At 38.2% G+C, this 23,858-nt stretch overlaps 1 protein-coding gene across 4 annotated transcripts in view; it reads right to left on the bottom strand.

Annotated features, from left to right (window-relative positions):
* Positions 1–4,052: 4,052 nt before the first annotated feature.
* Positions 4,053–23,858, bottom strand: part of KDM8 (lysine demethylase 8) — a 29,264-nt gene continuing 9,458 nt past the window's right edge. For 2 of the 4 annotated variants that reach the window (XM_027863201.1, XM_027863200.1), the window contains exons 4-8: positions 17,825–17,957; positions 12,815–12,859; positions 6,077–6,226; positions 4,415–4,507; positions 4,053–4,329 (exon numbers count right to left, since the gene is read on the bottom strand). In XM_027863201.1, the coding sequence (XP_027719002.1) occupies positions 4,165–4,329; positions 4,415–4,507; positions 6,077–6,226; positions 12,815–12,859; positions 17,825–17,957 (586 nt within the window). In that variant the 3' untranslated portion in view covers positions 4,053–4,164. The remainder of the gene's footprint in view (positions 4,330–4,414; positions 4,508–6,076; positions 6,227–12,814; positions 12,860–17,824; positions 17,958–23,858) is intronic. The other 2 variants (XM_027863203.1, XM_027863204.1) reach the window with 2 other exon arrangements.

Here is a 23,858-nt window from a genome sequence, read left to right as displayed (position 1 = left end):
CCTCTCCAACCTCATTGTCTTCCCTTGACTCTTCTCCCTTGTTAAAGCTATGCTGAGACCTCTCCTCTTCCTGTCATTACCATGCTTCTTAAAAAAAGCTGTTTCCATTGCCTCCATTTCTTTCCCCCACTCGTTCTTCAGTTCTTCGATATATGGCTTCAGTTCCTACCACGCGACACAAACGTCTATCTCAAAAGTCAGCAATGACCTCCCTGTTGTCAGATCCAGTGGCCTTTTTTTTTTATAGGCTGTATTTTCATTCTGCAGCATTGGACATTATTAACCATTTCTACTTCTGGACACTTTTTCCTTGGCTTCTGAGACATGACACTACTGGTGGTTCTACCTCCTGAATCAGTTCTCATATGCTTGTTCTCTTCTTATACCCTTAAGGTGGATGTTCCCCAAATCTGTCTTTGCTCCTTCCTCTTAATAATTCCATCCTTGGCTAATGCATTCACTCTCACAGTGCCAGTTATTGCTTAATTTTTTAAAATTCATTTTCTGTTTCTGATATCACCACAGTTATCCCAAGTATCCATCCCTCTTCCTCTGCTGGAGAGTGATCCCATGACAAATGGTATTTCTTTGGAGGGGAAAAAAAAAACCAGCACAACTGACCAGTACACTAAAGATGTCTGAAAACATGTGTAATGTGTAACTCTTGTGGACCTCCCACTTTCACAAAAGGGTAGATTGGGGATGTCCCCTCATCCGTCTTTATTCGAGTCCTGTTTGATCTTTATACTTTTTTCACATTTATTTTTGATTTTTGGGTGTGTGGTTGTTCTTTTCATTTGCATTGTTGTAGTTACTGTGCATGTTGTTTTCTTGGCTCTGCTTACTTCACTTTGCATCAGTTCATATAGACCTTTCCTTGCTTCTCTGTATTTTTCACACATATCATTTCTTAGAGCACAGTAATATTCCCTAAACTATTTGTTTGCCCATTCCCCAAGTGATGGGCATTGACTTTGTTTTTCATTCTTAGCTATCACAAAAAGTGGCCAGCTATCACTTCTACCCAGTCATTTGCTAAGTTGATATTTCTAGCCTTGATCCTTCTAGACTTGCATCCCAAATGATATACAGGACTTCCTTACCTCGCTGTCTGATTAGCACCGCATATTTAAAACAGCCAAAACTAAAATGGTCTTTCCCCTAAAACCTGCTTTCATCAGCTCCCATGGATTTAATTACTATCTCTGTGCTGATGATTCTCAAATCTACCTATCCTGCCCCCAACTCTCTGCTGACTTCCAATGTTACATCTCCAGCTGCTTTTCAGCCATATTGAACTGGATGTTCAGTAGCCATCTTAAACTCAATATATTCAAAATGGAACTTATTATCTTTTCCCCCAAGCCCTTCCCCCTCTTACCTAAGCAACACCACCTATCCTCCTAGCCCCTCAAGCTTGCAAACTAGTAGTCATTCTGGACGTCTCGCTCTCTCAGACCCCGCATGAATTTGTTGCCAAGGCCTGCCAATTTCACCTCTTCAATCTCTCTCAAATATTCCCCCTTCTGTCCCCTGACACTGCCTTCACCCTAGTGCAGGCCCTCATCACGTCATGCCTGAATGACTGCAACAGCCTGCTGGTGGGTCTCTCTGACTCAAAGTCTCTTCCCCCTCTACCCACCCTCCATTCAGCTACTCAAGTGATTTTCCTAAAGCATATGTCGGACCGTATCACTCCCCTACTTGAATAAAGTCTAGTGGCCCCCTATTATTTCCAGAATCAAATACAAAGCGCTGTTTGGCATTCAAACCCCTTAATAACCTAGCTCCTCTTCCTTTCTGACATGGACTCTTTGATTCAGTGACACTGGCTTTCTGGCTGTTCCATGAACAAGACTCTCCATCTCTTGGCTCTGGGCATTTTATATGGCTGTCCTCCATGCCGAGAATGCTCTCCCTTCTCTGCTCTGTTGGCCTCCCTGACTTCCTTTACGTCCCTACTAAAATCCTGCCATCTACAGGAAGTCTTCCCCAATCCTCAAATACAAAGCCTTCCTTCTGTTAATTATTTCCTATTTATCCTGTATATAGCTTGCTTAGTATATATTTGTTTGCATGTTATCTCCCCCATTAGCCTGTGAGCTCCTTGAGGGCAGGGCCCATCTTCTGCCTCTTTTTATATCCCCAGTGCTTAGTACAGCATCTGGCACATGGTGGGTACTGAATATTTATTTTTTTCTTACCACCATACTTTTGCTCACACTCTATTCCCTATGTCTAGAATGTCCTCCCTGCTCATCCACCTATTATATTTACACCTATCACTGAAAGCAGAACTCAGTACTAGCTCCTTCAGGAGCCCCTCCCTCCTCATAGATCTTTGCTTATTTTTAGTTTTCTGTCTGTTCTCTCTCTGTACCAGACAGTAAGTTCCGCAAAGGCTAGAACTGTGGCTAATCAATGCTCTTGATCTCCCTCTGTGCCTATGCACATTGAATAAACATTTGTTGAATTGTATTGGCAGGTAAGGTTCAGAATCTAGAGGTCAGGCAGCAAAGAGTTAACTAAAGAGACCAAACTAAGTGACCAAGGTAAAAGGAATCAAGGGTTAGAGCCAGCAATGGAACTAGGCAACAAAGAGTCAGACACCCAGGTCAGAGTTAGGGAGTCATTCAGGTAAGGGATCTGTGTAAGGAGTGCGGGGACCTAATAACTACAACAGAGCTTGAGGCTGGGCCGAGGGCTTCTAAGACTGGAACTTTCCACATACTTCTTTCTTAGGGCCAGATACGGTTTTAGCACATGCGCAGGCTTTACCACATTTCATTAGGCAAAGGAGGGAACACTTTCATTTGAGGAGAAGAAAACAGATTTCATAGATGACATGGCATCTAAGATGAGCTTTGGAGCAAAACAGGGATTTCATAAGTAAAAATGAGGGCAGAGTACAATCCAGATGTCAGGGTAGGCCTGGGAAGTTGAACAGGGAGGGCAGCATGTGATTAAGGAAAAATGGGTTCAATTTGACAGGAACCTAGTGTATATAAAGGAGACAAATGTGATATTCATAGCTGGAGAGGTAAGCCAGAGCCAGACTATGGAAGGCCTTAAGTGACAGAGGCAAGTAAGTACAGGTGGCTGAAGTGGGGAGTGAGACATCCAATTTTTATCTTTCAGTACAGTCTGTGTGATGCTGTTAGTGTAAAGGTTATAAATTCAGTCCAGATGACTACCAGTCAATTTACTTATCCATTAAATACTACATCTAAATACTTGCTATGTGGGGTTGGTTAATGGATGAACAACAAATTAATAACTTTTATTCAAATCTGCTAACCCTCACTGGTTCAGTACAACAGAACTTCTTTGAAGCCTTCATCCTAAGAAAATGCTTGGAATTTGAGCCATAAACTCAATATTTTGGATTTCCGACAATATTAGAGATTTAACGGGATGATTTGAAGATTTCATTTTCAGTATTCTGCTGAGCTGATGGAAACACCTGCTTGAGGGAAATAAGGTCAGGGAGGTGTCCATATTTTAAATATTTCATTTTAATGATTTTTTCCTGTAGTTTTGAACTTTAAAAAAATCACATCACATTTTAAAGGTACATGTTTCTTTCAACTCTGCCTGACAGCAAAAGCAGAATCGGCCAAATTGGTACAGAAATGATCACGAAGGATCAGGTGCTGACAGGAACTACAGCCAGATAGCCCATCTCTGAGCTAGGAGGAAAAAGCACATGTTATATAGCCTCTGAATTACATTCTGTCTTGATGAATTTCAGTCTATCCCGCCTTAATGTTAGAGATGCATGAAGAAATAATATTCTTATCTTACGTCTTAGGTCAGTGTACCTTTAGTGACTTAATAGGAATCTTGTCATGCGAAAATTTAGATAAATACTGCCTATCATGTCAAATATAAAGAGAAACAATTTTGTTATCCACTAATTATTCTTTTTTTTGTGGGACACTGGATCTACTTTTATAAATTTCAAGCAATTTGTGATACTTAAAACAAGTGAAGTGCCTTTTCTTGTACCAGTCTGAGATCTGCCATATCCAAGGACAGGACGAAGGTCTATATATTGTTAAAAAGTTCAAATTTATTGATCTTAGATTACATTATTATTCTCCCTTCAGGAAAAAACTATGATGTTTGCATTATAGATGTTTTTAATTCTTCTTTCAATAATAGTTATGACCACCAGAAACTGACAGAGAAGCTGATATCCAAAGCTCGCACATAGTGCCAATACTTAACTGGAATAAACAGAATCTGCCCAGGATTCAAAATACATGACTGATATGAGGCCTTAGTAAATTTGGGGAATTTAATTAAATTGGGATTTTCCACATCCACCTAAAAACAAAAGAAACCAGTTAGCTGTGTTATGATTATTGAAAGTAAAGTGACAATATCTAAAACTACATCATAAATATTTCACCTGGCTTGTATTGTGAAGGAGTTGTGTTTCATGTGGATATAAAAACTCTGATTCTTCTGGAGAGTACAACTGGATGTATTTTCTTCCAAGTACCTGAAAAGAGATTCTCCATCTGTCAGTTGGTATTTCAGTTGTAGAAAGAATTTAATTTTAAGGTAATTAATAATATGCTATTTGTATAGTGACCAAGCGGTAGAAATATAGGGTATCCCCAAAGTCTCACTGAAGTGTTAAGCTATTAAGCTTTGGTGACACCCCATATAATCAAGGTGAACACATAAAAATGAATTTAGTAGGACTTTTGCCAATTTGGTACTATAATTAACATATTACGATAAAGAACCTCTCTCCAGACTTTGCTTGGTTTGTGAAAGTCAGGAAGGTCAATGTCTAGTATCCCTGAAACAAAGAATACAATTGTCTGTTCTTAAAAGTTCCAGTGAAATCGCTTAAGCAGGAATTAAAATTAAATGGTGGGCAGTCATAATCAGCTTCAAATCTAATGAATAATATGGGGATGACACAGTAAATGAAAAAAGCACATATAATACCAATGAGTTGTCTTTTTAAAAATTTCAAATGTCGCTGGCACTAATTTAACTTGTTATATTATACATCTGAAATAAAGACCATGGGATTATGGGATTAGAGAAAAAGTGAATTCACTCAAATTGGTAAAATGTGTTTTATCATGAAACTTAGTCATGACTAATTTATCTTCTCTATTTAATGAACACTTAATGATACAAGGCACTAAATTAATATAGATAATTCTATGTGAATAAATGGCATTTGAACATAGCATGCCCTTCTATTTACTATTACCATAGAAGAGTGACAGCTACCTTAACTAATATTTTCTAATAAAAATATAGGTGCCTTTAGTGCCATTTTATAATGTGAGTTAAAAACTGCTCTGTAGTTTAAGTTTTTGATACTGTGCTTCTCAGACTGATTTATGTTTTATTTTTTTAAGAACTTATATTACTTCAGCAAAAATTTGTTAAGTACCTCTATTTTGTACACTATACTACTCTAGGGGCAGACTTAATACAAAAATAACTGGCATAGTCTTTGCCTTCAAGAAATTTACAGTCTAGTGAAATATAATCTGGTAGGTGCACTTTAATGAGGGTCACAATTTTCTGTGTTCTTTCCTGATAATTTCTGTACTTAAAATATACAGAGTAGGACATGTGCTCTTTCCAACTCAGATGGCTTATTAGTAAGCCAGTTATTGCTGAGTGAGTAAATTATTCCCTGAACATTAGTCACCTAAGAGGGCATATTTTTTTTAGGCCACTTAGGAAACTGGAGCAGTAATTTACTAAATGGACCAAATGTAGCCTGTTGGCTTACAAGAATTAATGTAACTACAAAGTATTTAAGTTATAGGGGAGTAAATGACTTAGTGAATAGAATATGGCCTATATGTAACTGAGAGCCTAGGGATAGACAATGTATTACAGGGGATAACCCAATTGCTAAAAGCATAGAATTCTGTGGATGGGATGGGCCCAAAAAACAGATACATATATTTTTCATGGCTGATTTAACAAAACACTAAGACTATACTGACCCCACGAAAATGAAGATTCTTTTAAATTATATTTAAATCCTTTAAAATGCTGATTTGATGATGATAGTGATGACAGCACAAACCTGGGCTAAAAAATTCTGCTGTGGATCTTGGTGAAGAGGAGAGATGGTTCCTGCTGGACCAAACCAGGCATTAATAGTTATGTCTTCTTCTTCGCCATTACCGAGACAGCAGTAATCTGGTATACAAATATCTTGCTTCAGTTCTGGAATCTGTCCCAGTCAAACCAATTATAAAAGATTATAGTCAGGTGCTACATGTTAAAGACAACAATCAGTTTCAATTATGAAAATTTAAAATAAAATTGGGACTATATGATTCAAGATTAAAGGCTTTGCAAGTAATATTAGCTTACCTATCTCAGGCTTTACAAAGGTATTTTCAACAGGCTAACTTATAATCAAAATACCATAAATGTGGCATGTGAGTGAGTTAATATCCACTTAAGATTTTCATTATCTCAATTTTGTTTTACTTTCATAGTCAGACTGTGCATTAACATGGTGTTTTGCATTTAATTTCCTAGGTTTATGGTTCTAAAAGACATTTTTCTTTTAGGTACAAAACCAAAGCTTCCATAAAATTTTCATTAAGTTCAGGGGATGTTTCATGAGCCCATCAGGCAATCTTGGATATTAACCTTTGACAAATATGCTCAATTTTTAAACAAGAGTCAAAAAAACTAAGAACAAATCTATACTAATTTTCAGCCACTTCCTAATCTGATTATCTGAAAACCATAACTAACTGACAACAGTAATAACTGCTTTCCTGACCATCTTACAGTCTACTTTATTAATCATGAACCCACAAAAGAGAAATATTCTGAACAAGACAGTATTGAAGATATAAAAATGGAGTCACTAAGGAAACCAAGTTTGCTGTTTTACTTACATATTTTCTGAGTATAATAAATATATTCAGACACTTCTCTAGTCTGGGTAATAGACCCGAATAGCATAAATATATTCAGATTTACACTTGGATCTCTACATAATACTAAACATTTCTTCCTTACGTTAAAACTGAAAATTAGTTTAAATATGAGAGTTGTGGAAGAAGAAAGCAATTCTCCAAAAGCATCATATAAATTATAACATCAAAAAGTACTAGGTGATAGGTAAGATTTCAATAATTAAATTTGTTTTGTTTTCCAACATTCCTGATTACATAAGTGTCAGAAATGATTTAACTTTTAGCACAGCAGTGGTACGAGGTTTATATAAAAGTACAAGAGAAACTTCCCAGTGACTATGGCAATTTTAAGACTAGAAGTTACAGAACCTTTTGTCAGTCTAGATTAGTAGGGAGGATTTCCTCATCAGGAGTTCTTATATCAATTAAATCACAAGTATGGACCCCCCAAAAATGTAAGCGAAGACAACTGATGTTATTTTTCAATTACTTTTTAATAAATTATCCATTATTTTAGAAGTCTTGACTGGTTTTGAGTGTAATTAAAGCTAATAGTTCAACTGAACAATTATTATAATAAACATTTATTAGGCACTTAGGTTCCTGATACTATGCTGAATGCTAATGATATATAGAAAAAGTATAAAGTTTCTGTTATTAAAGAGCTTACATTCTAATAGCTAATAATGATAAGAGCTAACATTTATAGTCTTTACATATGTAATATCATTTGATTGCAGTAGAGAAGACAACCATGTACACTAATAGATATGAAGATGGGAAAGAGAACTTTAGTGAAGCTGAAGGGGTGTGGTAAAGGTCTCTTTTACAGGTTACACTTGATTTCAATCTTATAGGACACCAGGGATTCTAAGAAGTAGAGGTGAAGAAGGAATGCATCCTAGGTCTGGGGGACAGCTAACACAAGGGCAGAGAGATAGGAGACAGAGCATCCTGTGTGAGGAACAGCAGCTGGGCCATTATGGTTGGACTATAATGGTTCCAATTAAAGGAGGAGGCCCAGGATAAAGATGTCTTCCTCTCTCTCCAGTCTGCTCTGCTGAGTTTTCCCCACAGGCCTTTACATAGAAACATCTTCAGTGAACCTGGAAGCTCATTTTGCCCCTGGACCATTTCTCACATTGGAAGAATTCTCCACCTCTGTGACCTCACCTAATTGGATGATTCCTCTCAGAATCTCTAATTAAAGGCCCAGAGCACAGATGTCTTTATCCCACTCCATCACCAGGCTGCACTGCTGACTAACCTCCAGAGTACTTTCTCTGCCATGCTCCTGCACCTTGTACCTTCTCTTCTCCCACCCCACTTTTAGCTCCCTTTTCAGTACTGTCTTCTCCCATTAGAACATAAGCTCTTTGAGGACAGGGACTATATTTCTTTTTGCTGCTTCTATCTGTATTCCCATTGCTTAGCACAGTGCTGGCCTGCCGGCCTGCCTGCCTGCCTGCCTGACTAGGTGATGTGGAAGGTAGTAATGTGTAGGAAAATTAGAAAGACAGGAAGGGGCTAAGTTGTGAAGAGCTTTAAATACTTAAAAAAAAAAAGAATTTATATTTTATTCTAGCGGTAATAAGGGACCGTTGGAATTTGTTGAGTGGGGAGTATCACAGTTGGAGCTGTGATGTTAGGTGTGACTTTGGCAGCAGCAGAGGGTGGGTTGGAATGCCTCACGCAGGGAGATCAATTAGGAGGCTTTTCAAATAGCACAGGCTAAAAGTGACAAAGGCCTGATTTGTGTGAATAGCGAGAAGCGGATATATATGGAAATGTTGTAGAGGTAAAAATAAGATTTGGCAAATGATTGGAAATGTGGGGTGAGTGAGAGAAAGGAATCAAGAATGACACTGAGGTTTTGACCCTGGGTTACTGGAAGGATATGGTACCTTCGATAGTAAAAAGCAAGTATGGAAAAGTATGTCAGTCAATAAACATTTATTAAGTGCCAACTACGTCCCTGGCACTGTGCTAAGCACTGGGGATACAAAGAAAAGCAAAAAACTGCCCTTGTTCTTGAGGGGCTGACAATCTGATGTAAAGGGGGTAGGTTTGTCGGGAAAGAGAACAAGTTCTGTTTTGTATATGTTGAGTTTTAAGATACGTATGGGACATCCAGTTCAAAATGTCAGATTATTGATAGAAGGTCTTGACTGGTTCTTAGAGTAGGTAAGGCTAATAATAATTTAGTACACAGTATCATTTACATAGGAAGGAGGGGAAGGGAATAAACATTTGTATTTATAGTTTATATTATTTATATTTTAGTTGCTTCTTTGTAAATAAGAGGCTTTTAAAGTGTATGGTACAGTGGAAACAGCACTATAATTGCAGCTAAAAAATCAAGTCAGGTCCTGGATTCTGCCACTTATTTGTTGTAAGAATTTGAGCAAATCACCTAACATTTACGAGCTTCATTTTCCTTATTTGTAAAATGAGAATAATTCTATTTTGCTGCTACATTACAGGACTGTTGCCAGGGAAGTGCTTTATGAACTGTAAACTACTATGTAAAAGTGAATACATTACTAATGTTTTAAGAAAGGTGGGGGAGGAGGGCAAAGGGAGAACTGGTGTCAACCAACCACTGCACTGAGACACACTGGGCATCTGGGAGCAGTATGTGTACAATCAATGCTTTTTTGAGGGGTGGGTGTGCATGTGTGTGTGTATGCAATATGCTGAAAGGAAACTGGGGAGTATAAAGAGGTGAGGGGGAACTGAAGATCAAATTCATATACTTCCTAGTGCTGCTTGGCACAAAGTCCTTGGCCTTACTTATTTTTACCTCTATATCTAGACAATGTAATTACCAAGTCAGGTTTGGAAAACTGCAAATTTAAATCTAATATACTTCAGTTTATCATTAAGCCCAGGAATCAGAAGCTGCTAAGATTGCAGTAAGGGTAGGGCTATTATGCTGCTACCAAAGACAGTAGCATTTCTTGGGTGTAGGGTGGTACATTGGAAAGAGCAATTCCATCTGAACTCAATTTCTGAAACCATAAGCAACTACTGTGTGAAAGACAATGAACTAGGACTGGGACTACCAAGACAAAAATGCGCTAGTCCCTTCTTTTAAACAGCTCTACTCTGTATTTAAACCCTAAGAGGCAGTATGGAGGGACCTGGGTTCAAATCTCAGCTTTTACACTTACTAGCTTTACAAGTCAATTAACTTCTCTGAGACTCACTTTCCTCACGTGTAAAAACAAACATTTGCTTTGCACAGCCCATTACAGAGTTGTGTGAGAATCATATGACATAATGTACAGAATGCAATTTGTAGACTTTAAAGTATTATCTTGTGTCAGCTATTATTCCTGGTAGAATGTAAGCTTCCTGAGGGCAGGGAATATCTCGTATTTATGTAAGAATTTCTCATATGTAGGAATATATTTATGTGTGTATGTGTGTGTGTGTGTGTGTGTGTGTGTGTGTGTATAAAATCTCATTTATATATGAATATCTCATTTATCTTCTTATCCCCAGGATGAAGCACCTAACAATATCTAGCACATAGTTAAGCATGTGGACCTAACAAATGTTTATTGAACTGAACTGATTAAGGTACAAATCCTGGGTCTGTAATTTACTACCTGTGTGACCTTTGGCAAACTATTTAACTTATCTGGCCTGATTCTTAGGATATTTCTCTGCACTATGTATTCAAGGTCAGTTGCTTTTGACAAAAGATTATTTCAGGTTTTCTTCCAATCTTGCTGTCTTTTGATTCTGCTCTAGTATTTTTGAAGTATTATTAAATAATGTATTTCTTTTCCTTTTTTTTTGCAAGATGTCTAATGTTTTGCCAAGGTTTTCCAGATTCTGCTCTAAGCCTATCTAGTTCATTGCTTTGCTGCTCCTTCAGGCTTTTTTTTTTTTTTTTAAAGTTAAGCCTTCCAACCACACTTGGAGTTCCTGTGTCTACTCCATTCTTTTTTCTGGAGTTCTAGATAATGCAAAAATTATTTTCTTTTTGAATTTTATTCTAGGATTTTATTACTCTATGGTATTTTTTTCATTGTATTAGGTAGTTTTCAGTCTCTCCACTGTTTTTTTTATTTTGTTCTCCTGGCTAAGTGAAGGGCTAACCATTTGCAACAAAAATTCCAACCTGAAGAGATGACTATAAAAATTAGTACTTCAGTCAACTCTCAGCTCTGAAACTACTTTATACACTTTTGGCATTTCAGGGAAATGTTCAGCACCACCAAGCCAAGCTTCATGCTATTCTGGCAAAGTCCAACTCTCTTCTACCCATATGTTAAACTTTCCATTAGCCTGGAAATTAATTAGATTCTTTCTTGAGGTTTGTGTTTGTTAGTAGAAAAATTAGCCAGATGAGTTCATCTTTTTGTAAGAGGCTTTGGTCTATGGAATCTATATATATATATATATATATATATATATATATATATAATACTAAATACCAATTGATTTATTTTCTAACTCCACCACAGTCCTACTGTGATGGCTTCATTAGATGAGTGATTCTATTTTCTTGAAGGGTATGGCTGATCCTACCAAGATGGAAAGATTTTGAATTTGGGCCTAGTGATGGACTTTGTGTATATCATTTGAGGAGCATGCTTGCTATGCTGAAGAGACATGAATTATTTTGGCCACAGCAATTCAAGAAATTGTTTAATAAGCAATAAAGGGATTGTAATATCTCTTGGTGGAAGATCTATCTACGTAGATGAAATCACACATCTCCAAAGTACTGAAGAAAGTATTTGCTAGGAAAATTTTGAAGTTGTGTCCAGCTCATATGACAGAAACTGTGGAATGTGAATGTAACATATGAATGGCTAACTTTGATTTTTTTAACATGGACTCATTCTTTTTTGTAGTTAGATTGTTAGTCTGACAATAATTTCCCATAATTTCCTAAAAATTCTCTTTAAAATATAGGGACAGTAGTATAATTTGGAAATTCCTCACTCACAGATATGGTATGGTGAATACAAAGATTAGGAATCAGCAAATCTTGCTACTGGTTATGGCTCTGCCATTCACTAGCTGTATGACCTTGGAAACATAAGTCGCTTACCCCATCAGGCCTCTCATTTTGCAGATGAAGGGATTGGCCCAACTAATCTCAAAAGTCCCTCTAAAAGTAGCTCTAACATTTTGTGGTTTCTACTGCATCACTATCATACAGATACATTCTAGATGTCCCTGCTGGATTTAAGCTTTCCTCAATACTACTTTCACCATGTTATACTTCTGCTCAAAAAATTCATCAGTTGCCTACTGCTTACTAACTATAGCTCATGTCCAAAAAGCTATCTGTGACTATAAAGTCCAGATTCGTTCACATGGAATTCCAAGGCCTCTATGATGTAGCCTACATCTGTCTATGGTTCAGATTCCTATTATTCCTCCTATCATACTAGTCTCCTCACTGCTCATGAGCACATCTTGCATGTATCTGCTGCTATTTTTTTTTTCTTTTGCACACTGTTCTGCTCACTGGGAATGTACTTCCTCCTCCTGTCTATATTTTTTAACCTAATTATCCTTCAAGACTTTAGCTCATGTCCTGCTCTAGAAAGCCATCCTTACCTACCCTACAGTGATCTTTTCTTCCTTTGAACTCCAAAGACACTTGTCTATACCACCCACTTGGAACTTACCATATAATATTTATTATTATTATTACTTTTTAAAAATCACACCTGTGATTTTATTGGTGTACCTTGTGGGGAAACTTCCTTTAAAAATGCAGCTCATTAACTGCTCTGCAATTTAGAGAGCGAGCTACTCACAGAGAGGTTAAGTGATTTGCTCAAGGACACAAGGCCAGTTGAGTTTCAGGGTCAAGACTTGAACCCAAAAAGAAGAAATGCAATCCACACACTTACCTGATCAAATAATTGGTGCTGAGCAAGGTATCCAATGTCATTCTGCTATTTTGAGGGAGGAAGAACAGAAGAACAAAGAGAAGATGGTGCCATGTAGGAATCAGTTTTGACTATGTGACATGTCACTGTGATCAAGCTATTATTCAGAAAACTATCATTTGGACTATAACTTACTGTTCTGGGAATGAACGTCCTTTATGGGGAGAAGGCAGGGCTGGGAAGGGGGGGGCGTGGTGTTACAGCATAAAGCTCTCCAGCTAGATGGGTTAGCACCTGAATGGAGAGAACTCTAATGGCGCTGTGTTTGCTTTCTAATCAGCAGATGCCATCCTTTGGTCCTTCCAATCAGTGCATTATATAAATGGCTACTTCATTTCAGCTCTAGGAAAACCCATTACATTAATAAAAGTACTCACACTTAATTCCATGTCCCAAGCTTAATATCAAAGAATATAACCATGTTCACCCACAGTATAATTTTGTGATAAGATCAGACACAGGATCAAAGGTTTCGCACCATGGTAATTCTGAGTTTTGTGACAAAAGTTAGTGATTTTAATGTTCCTAAGTGAATTTTCACTTTTTGTACTGGTGTTTTAAATTAGCATTCATGGGATCTAAAATTTGTGAAAATAATACAAATTTACATTTATATATCACTTTAAAGTTTACAATGAATTTTTCTTACAACAACAGGCCTATAAAGCAAGCTTGTTCACATTTTAGAGATGAGGAAACTGATACTCAGGTTAAATGACTCATCCAAGGTCATATAGGTAGTATCAGAACTGGGTGAGCCCAGATCTTCTTGACATTAAATTCAGTGCTCTTTCCACCATATCAAACAATGCCTCTGGAATACTGAAAGAGTGGATTGAGCACTGGGCTTGGAATCAGGAAGACTCATCATCATGAGTTCAAATCCAGTCTAGACATTTACTAGCTGGCAAGTCACTTAACTCTGCTTGCCTCAGTTCGTCATCTGTAAAATGGCCTGGAGAAGGAAATGGCAAACCACTCCAGTACCCTTGCCAAGAAAACTCTAAATGGAGTTATGAAGAGTCAGACATGACTGAAACAACTCAACAACAACAACAAATATAACATGACAATCATTTGGAGTTGATGGTCTTGCTTGGAAGATAAGAGTAAGAAAAAAAAAAGGAAGATAAGAGTAAGATATGGAAACATCATCGAATATATCTCCAATAGAAGTCTTACTTGTATATACACTTCATTATGGTGTGATGACGGCTCTGCGTTCTTAAAGGCTATGCTAGTAGAGCACAAATCTGGTAAATTTTAGCAAGTTGGAAAGAAGCTCAGTGGCCATTCAGTGCATCCCAATACATAAATAAGAATCCTTTCTAAAACATACCCAAATGGCTATCCGGCCTTTATTTGTTGAAGACTTTCAGTGAAAGGGAATTTACTACTTCCCAAGGCAACCCATTATACCTTTGGATACATCTATTTATTAGGAAGTTTTTCCTTATGTCAAGTCTAAATTTGCTTCTTTGCAATGTCAACCCACTGACCTTAGTTTTGCCCTGGGGGGGAGCCCTAGCAGAAGTAGTCTAATTTTACTACACCTGACAGCCCTTTACTTACTTGAAGACAGCTGACATGTCTCTCTGAAGTCATCTTTCTGTGCTAAAAATTCTCAGTTATTTCAAAATATCAGATGTAGCATGATCTCAAAGCCATTCACCATCTTGTTAGGAGTATCTGCAATGTTCTAGAGCTTAATAAATTAAGGGCAATGTCACTTGGATACAAGATTATATGGAAGACCTTACTCTCTATTGGAATTCCTTCTCAATTTGGACTCTATTCTGGATTGAACACCTTTGGTGAGCTTACAGCTTCCTGTTTTATGCCCTGCTTTATATTAATAATCAGAAGATTGCCAAACAAGGTTACCTGTTATTATATCTTTGAACACATCTTGTATAACTCTGACATATGCATGCGTGGTTTTTACACATCTTATTGGACAAATGCCTTTAAAGTGGCATTTTGCTTTACTGAATAAAATTTTCACTTATAATCAACAAACTTAATAAGTACATTAAGCTATCTATATATTTCAGTCAGTTGTATAACATTCTGGAATATGGCTTATGAAAGTCTACCTTTTCCCTTCAAATATCTTCAACAAATATGTCCTTGATGCATGTTTATTCTCATAAACATTTTTTTGTAGAAGGAAAAGTAGGTATTCAGATGAGAAATTACTGATTTGCGCCTGGTAGCCTTATTATTTTTTTTGGTGGGGGGGAGGGTTAATAGTATGGACAGAGATATTTTTTCCTCCATGCTTTTGGCAGCTTCCCCTCCCTCCTTCAGATACCCTGAGAACTCTTCTGAAATCTGATCTCTCTTCTTCTCTGATCCTTGCCCTTTTTTCATGAGACCATCAAAATATAACAAATCACTCTCAAACCTTATGCATAATTAGATTCCCTCTATGACCCCCAATTATGATAGAGTAAAGAGAGGCTACATTTATCATCTTCCTATATAAGAATGTAAACAGTTTTTCTTTAATCCCTTATGATAGATTGCTTACTCATGTTTACCTTTTTATGCTTCTCTTGACTCTTGTGTTTATATTTCAAACTTTCTACTTAGCTCTGGTCTTTGCATCAGGAATGCTTAGAAGTCCTCTATTTCATTAAAGATCCATTTTTCCACCCTGAAGATTATACTCAGTTTTGCTGGGTACGTGATTCTTGGTTATAAGTCAATATCCTTTGCCTTCTGGAATATCATGTTCTAAGCTCTCCCTCCCTTTGAAGTAGTGGCTGGTAAAACTTGTGTAATTCTGACCTTGTCTCCTCAGAACTTTTATTCTTTCTTTCTGGTTGCTTGCAGTATATTTTTCCTTGACCTGGGAGTTCCGGATTTTGGCTAAAATGTTCTTGGGAGTTTTAATTTGGGGGTTCCTTTCAGAAGATGACTGGTTGATTCTTTCAGTTTCTATTTTGCTCTCTGGTTCTAAGACATTTTGGCAGCTTTTATGATTTCTTGAAATATAATGTTTAGGTTCTTTTTTATTGTTCATGGCTTTCAGGTAGTTCAGTGATTCTCAAAGCATCTTTCCTTGATCTGATTTCCAAGTCTGTTGTTTTTCCTGTGAAATATTTCCCATTTTCTTTTTTTGGATTTTTGACTTTGTCTTATTAATTCTTGATGTCTCATGGAGTCATTAGCTTTCATTTGGCCAATTCTAATTTTTAAGGAGTTATTTTCTTCAGTGAGCTTTTGTACCTCTGGGGATCAGAGTCATACAATTATCATTCTGGAACTTGTTTCCTGCTCAGTACACAGCTACAGCCAGCACTCGAGACTGCTTCTCTCTGCCCTGGATCTATGACCTGGAGCTGGGTAGTAGGCAATACAACTGCTACATGGTACCCACTCCTGCACTTAGTGCTAGGTCAGGGCTCCCCTGGCATCTTTTCCTGTCTTGGTGCCCTATCTTGACTGTCTTTCAGGCAGTCCCTGTGTGCTGAAAGGCTCTGTGCTATGCATGCTCCTGGCCAGACCTCACTATGGCTGTCTCCCTAAACCATCCTGGGCTGGAAAAGTGACCCCATGTGACTTCTTTCTGGCCTTCCCAATCAGAATTTGGTCTGATTACTATGGGGAACAAGGCTCAACTGCTTCCTCTTACTCTGCCATCTTGACTCAGCCTCAAGGAGCTTATGTTTTAATAAGGGAGACAACATTTATAAATCAGAACATACAAGATAAATATAAAGTAAATGGAAGTTAACCTTAGAGGGAATGGCACTAGCCCAGGCTGGTCTCCCTGTATGAAGACAGCTAATTCAGGAAGGTCTCTCAAAATTGTAATAAGTTATTTCCTGCCAATTAAAATATAATCAGTTTATTTTGTCCATGTGATATTATTCAGTGCTCACCATGTCCAACACCTCTCAATTCTTTTCTCAAAGAAGTATGTGTGTGAGACTTTTGTGTAGAATACAAATTTTTTGCCACTCTCATTCTTTACTCCTGAAATCACATTTTCTCCCATATTTTTCAACACCTATCCAATGAAGTCACTGAGTATGAAAGTATATGTTGATTTAATTTAAAGGGTCTTATTTTTTCTTGCTGTTCATCCTCTGAAATAATGACATAAGGTATAATTATTTTCATAGTGGTCTTTTTGCAAATAATTATCATAAGCATACAAGATAATCAAATATCCCATGAAACATCACTTATAGCTTTTGGACGCACAAATACAAACTCAATGAGCTCATTCATTTGCCTCTCCAAGGAGACCCTGTGAGTCATCCTTTCATTTAGCTGTAACTTCCTACGGTCTTCTGGTTTTCTTTATAAGGAGAATGTAATGATTAATATGACTCCATGGACAACTGTTTCACATTTAGACTACCAAAATCTAAGTTAATGTTTATAGATGGCCTAAAAACTATGATTTTTAGTATCCTCTGCCTCCTTTGGTTTTATTCTGCCACCATTACTGTAGAAACAGAGGGGCTTGCATGGGATTGAAGGCCATTTTGTATTTTTACTTCTATTATGGGTTGCAATGGCTAAAGAATTCATCACCATAGAGGTTACAATCCTCTCCATGTTAAGCTATGCTTGTCTTTGGAAGGTAGATACAGTCAATCACAGGGATTGCACCCAAAAGTTTTCTAACATGATAGAACCTGACATAGCTTGTGCTCTATTGGCAAAGCCTTCCAGAACCCAGGGTCATGTCAATGCCATAAATGATGATGTATCAGAAGATGGCTTCATGGAGGAAATAAGTCACATAGATCCTAATACTTCCAAATGTTCTGGTTTCCATATCCTGGTATGTCTGATTGCATACCTCTACTCTACCCCACTGAGACTACGAAGTTGCCTGGCACTTATAGCCCTATTCCCATAAATCTCTTTAAATTTCAGTGCATGGGAACACTTGTCAAAAATATTAATTTATTTTTTCATAAGCACTTAGAGGAAAAAAAAAGGACAGACCTTATTCACAATATATTTGCTGATAAATTCATTGACAGTCATGAGGCTTTGAGACCATTCTTCATCAGTGTACTTGGACCCTAGTTCCACTGGGACAGTACGACAGCCAGCTATTTCTTGAATATAATCCAAACTATTAGAAAGAAATACATACAATATAATGAGTTTGGAATTTGTTTCTAAAAATCTTTGGGCCAGTAAAAACTTTCATCAGCCTAACAAATTTCCCTACCTATCAATTCTCTTCCAGTGCTTTCCATGTTCTACAGTGTTCCCCCAACACAAAATACCAATGAAAATATAATACAAATCAAGAGGCTAAATTTATTCATCTTTCTTTAAACATGCTACATAATTTCTACCAGGACCAATCCAATTTCATTTATATCCTGAGTATGCAAATATCTGCAGAGTTTTGTTCAATTTCCTGGTCACTTCCCTTGTCACTTTCAATCTTGATAGAAGAGATTGGGGAAATGTAAACTCAAGGTACAAATATAGCAAGGATTATGATAAATGAAACTTTTATTAGTCTAAGGAAGTTTTTATCGTCTACGATTCAAGGACATTAACCCTCTCAACTAATAGGAGAGTACTGTTTCTCTGACCTCAGCACACCTTTCTTCTTCTTCACTAATGTGTATACTTTAGCTGCCACAGAATTTTTACTGTCTCATCTCCATTACCTAATGTCCTTGACCTACACTGACACATTCCTAACTGAAGTACTAGATTATTTATCCTCTATAGTTACATGAGGTGGTACAGTGGATAGTGCACTGGGCTTGGAAACAGGATGACTCATCTTTTTAAATTTAAATCCAGCCTCAGACACTTACTAGTTGTGTAACTCTGGGCAAGCCACTTAACCTTGCTTGCCTCAGTTTCCTCATTTGTAAAATTAATTGGAGAACGAAATGGCAAACCACTCCAGTCTCTTTGCCAAGAAAAACCCAAAGAGGGATCATGGGGAGTTGGACATGACTGAAAATGACTGAACAACAACAGCTATGTTATTAGTTATTATGAATTCCTATAGCAGTAACAGAGCTAACTTCTTATATGATAATCTAACTTTTCAGACTTTAGTTCCTCCTCAGTGTATGTTTGTTTTATTAACTACTAGTTCTCTGAACCTGCTTAAGACAGGGTAATTCACCTTTTCCTAGAGTAACCCAATCTGATGGTTATTCATAATGTTATGCCTCAAGAGCCAGTTCCTTTAAAAGTTATCCCTTGAAAATCTGCAGGCTGCTATGTTAAGAATGAACACCTGACACCTAGGCTTGGAGGGAAGAAGTATACAGGAGTACCTGTGTGACTATGCATGGACACATGAAAATTCATTTTTTTTTGAAAAGCAGCTACTTGTTAAGAAGTTATATAATGAAAGAAGCTATGCGTGTGACCACTACTAACCAATTCTTTGATTTGGTTAGAGTGAAACTGAACAAGTGGATTTATTTCAACATTTGCTAACATTTTTGACAAGTTTGTCCTATTTTTACACAGATAGTTTTTTGATGAAAGATTTGTGAACAAGCTTTGACTCATGCCACGTTTTTTGTTTAGTTCTTGCTTTCTGAAAATGAAGATGTGGATAGTAGTTATCCGGAAATACGTGGAAACTGAATGATTTCAGGGCATATTACTAAGTAAGGGTGCAGACTTCTCCTGTTTATACTGAAACAAGAAGATTGACCATGAAGCACAAGTTTTGCTCTCACTCTTATAAAACACTTAGTGATGGGGAAATCATTGAATTGTACTATGCTTTGATTCCCTTACTCTAAGAATAGGATTGTATTACAATTTGGAGTGTCATTTCTTTTAGTCTTATATTCATGAGCTGTTCACTTCAGCCATTTCCTCTCGATATGCCCTGCTCATGCTCATGATGTTCCCCATCACTTGAATTATCTTCACTTCCTTCTGTTATCCTTCCTTCAAAGCCCACCTCAAATAAGACTCCATAAAGCCTTTTCTGACCCCTGTAGTTGTAGCTCTTCAGTCCTCTGAATTCCTGTTGTGCTTATTGTCTCTATCACTTATTCGGCATATGTACTATACAATTTTATTCCTCTATTTACTCAATTTAATAAACGTTTAGTCAGTGCCTACTATGTGCTAGAGAATGGGGCACAAAAATAAGAAGTCTCTGCTTTTGAGGGGCTTATACTCTCATAAGCTCAAAATTATCTTACATTCCTTATATTATCTTTTACCTCTCTGAATTCCCATTGTCAGTGAGGTTCCATAAAATATATCCTATTTGCCTTAAACTCCATTCCTCCAGTGGTTTTTACTGCTGCCCCTTCGCCCCTTCCCCCCTTCCCCCCAAGCTAAATTGTGCCCTTTTCAGTTTATACTTGTCATTATGTCATTGTGTCACCCCCACCCACCTATCCAATAAATTTTAGTGGTTTCTTACTGCCTCTAGAAGCAAATACAAATGCTGTTTGGCATTCAAAGCCCTTCATAACCTAGTCCCCTTCTACCTTTCCAGTTTTTTTTTTTCCCATACCTTACTCACCTTCAGGTCCTCTTCAATCCAGCGACACTGGCGTCCTGGCTGTTCAATGAAGAAGACACTCCATCTCTCAGCTCTGGGCATTTTATCTGGCTGTTCAGTAGGCTGAGAATGCTCTCTCTCCTCAACGCTGACTACCGACTTCTCTGGCTTCTTTTAAGTTTCAACTAAATCCCACCTTCTATAGAGAGCCTTCCCCAACCCCTCTTAATTCCTTCCCTCTTTTAGTTATTTCCTATTTATCCTGTATAGCTCACTTTGTATATGTTTGTTTGTATGTTGTCTCCCCCATTAGATTGTAAGCTCTTTGAGGGAAGGGACTTTCTTTTGCCTCTTATTGTATCTCCACAGCTTAGCACAATAACTGGCACATAGCAGGTGCTTAATAAATTTTGACTGATTTGATTGTTTCCTCTATCTCCTGGGTTCCTTGCTTCCATTTGTCCATGGAGAAGCACAGGACTTTTACGGTCATAGGATTTAGCACTAGAAAAGCTTCCAGAGATCCTTTAATATAACCCCCTCATTTTACAGATGAAGAAATGGAAGCCTAAAGAAGAAAGCCCTGTCACATGAGTAGTAAGTGGCAGAGCTGGGATCCTAACCCAAGCCCTTAGAATCCAGTAGTCTTCCCACTCCACTACTAGTTTCCCTAGTGCTCTTAAAATGATTTGCTTTAGAAAGGTTACATTTATATTTAAAGTCTATAACAATTTGACCCCAACCGACCTTTCCAGCCTGACTGCACATTATTCTCCTTGTAGTACTCCATAGTTGGGCCAAACTGGCCTTCTTGCTGGTTTTCACACAAAGCATTTCATCACCCATGTCTGTGCCTCTGATGTCCCTCATAGCCTCACCTTCAACTTAACAGAATTCTTTACTCCTTAAATACTCAATTTAAGTACCACCCTTTTCTATTAACCCCTACCCCACCCCATCCCTCAATCGGTGACACCAGCAGACCCAGAGCTTAGAGCAGGTATGTCTGTGTGTGTGATTGAGTGAGGCATATGCACAGGACAGGAGGCAGCAGTGAGGGATAGCTGCTGCAAAGCCAGTGGCAGGGCCTCTCTCTGTGTGACTGCAGAAGGGGAGGGAGGAATGTTACTCAAGCCATGAGGCAGCTGTGCAGATCCACTAGCAAGTTCCTGCACTGGAATCACGTGGCTCCAGAAGGGGGAATTTTAGCCCCTCGTACTTAAGAACCCTGGATCCAGGCTCCTGAAGAGAACTGTAAGGAGTTTTGGCTAGCACTCCATTCTTAAACCAATCTCCTCCTCCTCCTCCTTCTTTATTATCATCATCATCAACATGGCTAGCATTTATATAGTGCTTTAAAATTTTCAAAGTGCTTTGATCCTAGGTCAGTCATCAGTAAACATTATTAAGCTCCTATCTGTGCTACGCACTGGAGATACAAAGAAAGGCAGTCTCTGTTCTCAAGGAATTCACATTCTAAGAGGGGAGCCAACACATAAACAACTACAGACAGACAAGCTGTGTACAGGATAAACTGGAAATAATTGAAAGAAGGAAAGCACTAGAATTAGTGGGGAAAGGCTCCCCATAGAAGGTGGGATTTAAGCTGGGACTTGTGGGAAGCCAGGAGGCAGAGACAAGGTGGGAGAGCACTGCAGGCATGGGGGACAGCCAGAGAAAATGCTGGATGTTGAGAGATGGAAGGTCATTTGTAGAAGGAACATGAAGGAGGCCACTGGATAGAGAGTGCGTGGGGGTGTACAGTGTAAGAAGACAGGGAAGATGGTGGGGAGGCAAGTGACAAAAGGCTTTGAACACCAAAAGGAAGATTGGATCCTGGAGATAATGGGGAACCAATGGAATTTACTGAGTAGTGGAGTGACAGGGTCAGCTATTCTCTTTAGGAAGATTATCTGGATAGCTGAGTGAAGGATGGATTGGAACAGGAGAGATTTATGGCAGGGAGGCTACCGCAATGGTCTAGCCATAAGGTAATGAGGGCCTGTACCAGAGTGGTACCAGGTAGCTAGGTGATACAGTAGAGAACTGGGCTTAGAATCAGGAAGATTCACTTTCATGTGTTCAAATCTTGCCTTCTACACTTAATAGCTGTGTGACCCTGGCTGGGCAAGTCACTTAACCCAATTTGTCTTAGTTCCTCATCAGTAAAAAATGAGCTCGAGAAGGAAAAATGGCAAACAACTCCAGTATCTCTGCCAAGAAAACCCCAAAATGGGGTTTTGAAGAGTTGGACATGACTGAAAAGACTGAACAACACGCCAACACCACCAAGGTGGTAGCGGTGTCAGAGAACAGAAGAGGGAATATACAAGGGTAAAATGGGGATAAAAATATCACCTACTGGGTTGTTGTGAAGATCCAATGAGATAATATTTAAAAAGCGCTTAGCACAGTGTAGGTACTATACATAGATGATGATGATGATGATGATTATTATTTTTTTTTTTATTGTTATGTTATGAAAGTAAAATCAACAAGCCTAGGCAGTAGAGTGGATATGGAGGAGTTGAGGATGACGCCTAGGTTGCAAGCCTAGGTGACTTAGCCCTCCAGAAAGAAGATGGGCAAGCACACAGCTCTAGGGCCAGAGGAGCAGCAATGGACTAAGTGGTAACCTCGGCAGTAAGAGGAAGTAGGAAGAGGGGAGGGATTAAGGAAAGACAGTGAGTTCAGCTTTGGACACGTTAAATTTAATATGTCTACAAAACATATAGTTACAAACATCCAAAGGGCAGTTGGAGATGTGAGACAAGAGGTCAGAAGAAAGGTCAGGGCTGGATAAGTAGATTTGAGAATCATCAGCATAGAAATAATGGTTGAATCCATGGGAGCTGATGGGGATCACCTAGTGAAATAGTACAGAAGAACAGGAGAGGCAGAACCTTGTGGGACACCCATAATTAGGAGGTGTGACCTAGATGAAGTTCCAGCAAAGGAGGCTGAGAAGGAACAGTCAGATAGGTAGGAGAACCAGGAGTCAGTAGTGTCATGAAAACCTAGAGAGAAGAAAGTATCAAAGAGAAGAAGTTTGACATTGATTGACAGTGTCAAAGACTGCAGAGAGGTCAAGAAGGATGATGTTTGAAAAATACCCATGAGATTTGGGAATTGAGAGATCACCAGTAACTTAGGAGAGCGCGGTTCTGGTTTATTGATGAAGATGGAAGCCACACTATAAATAGCTGAGAAGGAGAGTGAGACGTGTACAAAAATATTTATAGCAGCTCTTTTTGTGATGGCAAAGAACTGGAAACTGAGGGGATGCCCATCAATTGGGGAATGGCTGAACACGTTGCGGTATATGAATGTAATGGAATATTATTGTGCTATAAGAAATGATGAGCAGGCAGACTTCAGAAAAAGCTGGAAAGACCGGTATGGACTGATGCTGAGCGAAGTGAGCAGAACCAGGAGAATGTTGTGCAATGACTAACATTGACAGACTTAGCCTTTCTCAGAAATGCAAGGATCTAAGACATCTCCAAAAGTCTCATGATGGAA

This window comes from Vombatus ursinus, unplaced genomic scaffold (assembly GCF_900497805.2).
Source record: "Vombatus ursinus unplaced genomic scaffold, bare-nosed wombat genome assembly UNPS02014770.1, whole genome shotgun sequence".
Classification (NCBI taxonomy): domain Eukaryota; kingdom Metazoa; phylum Chordata; class Mammalia; order Diprotodontia; family Vombatidae; genus Vombatus; species Vombatus ursinus.
This window is presented reverse-complemented; position numbering and strand designations above follow the sequence as displayed.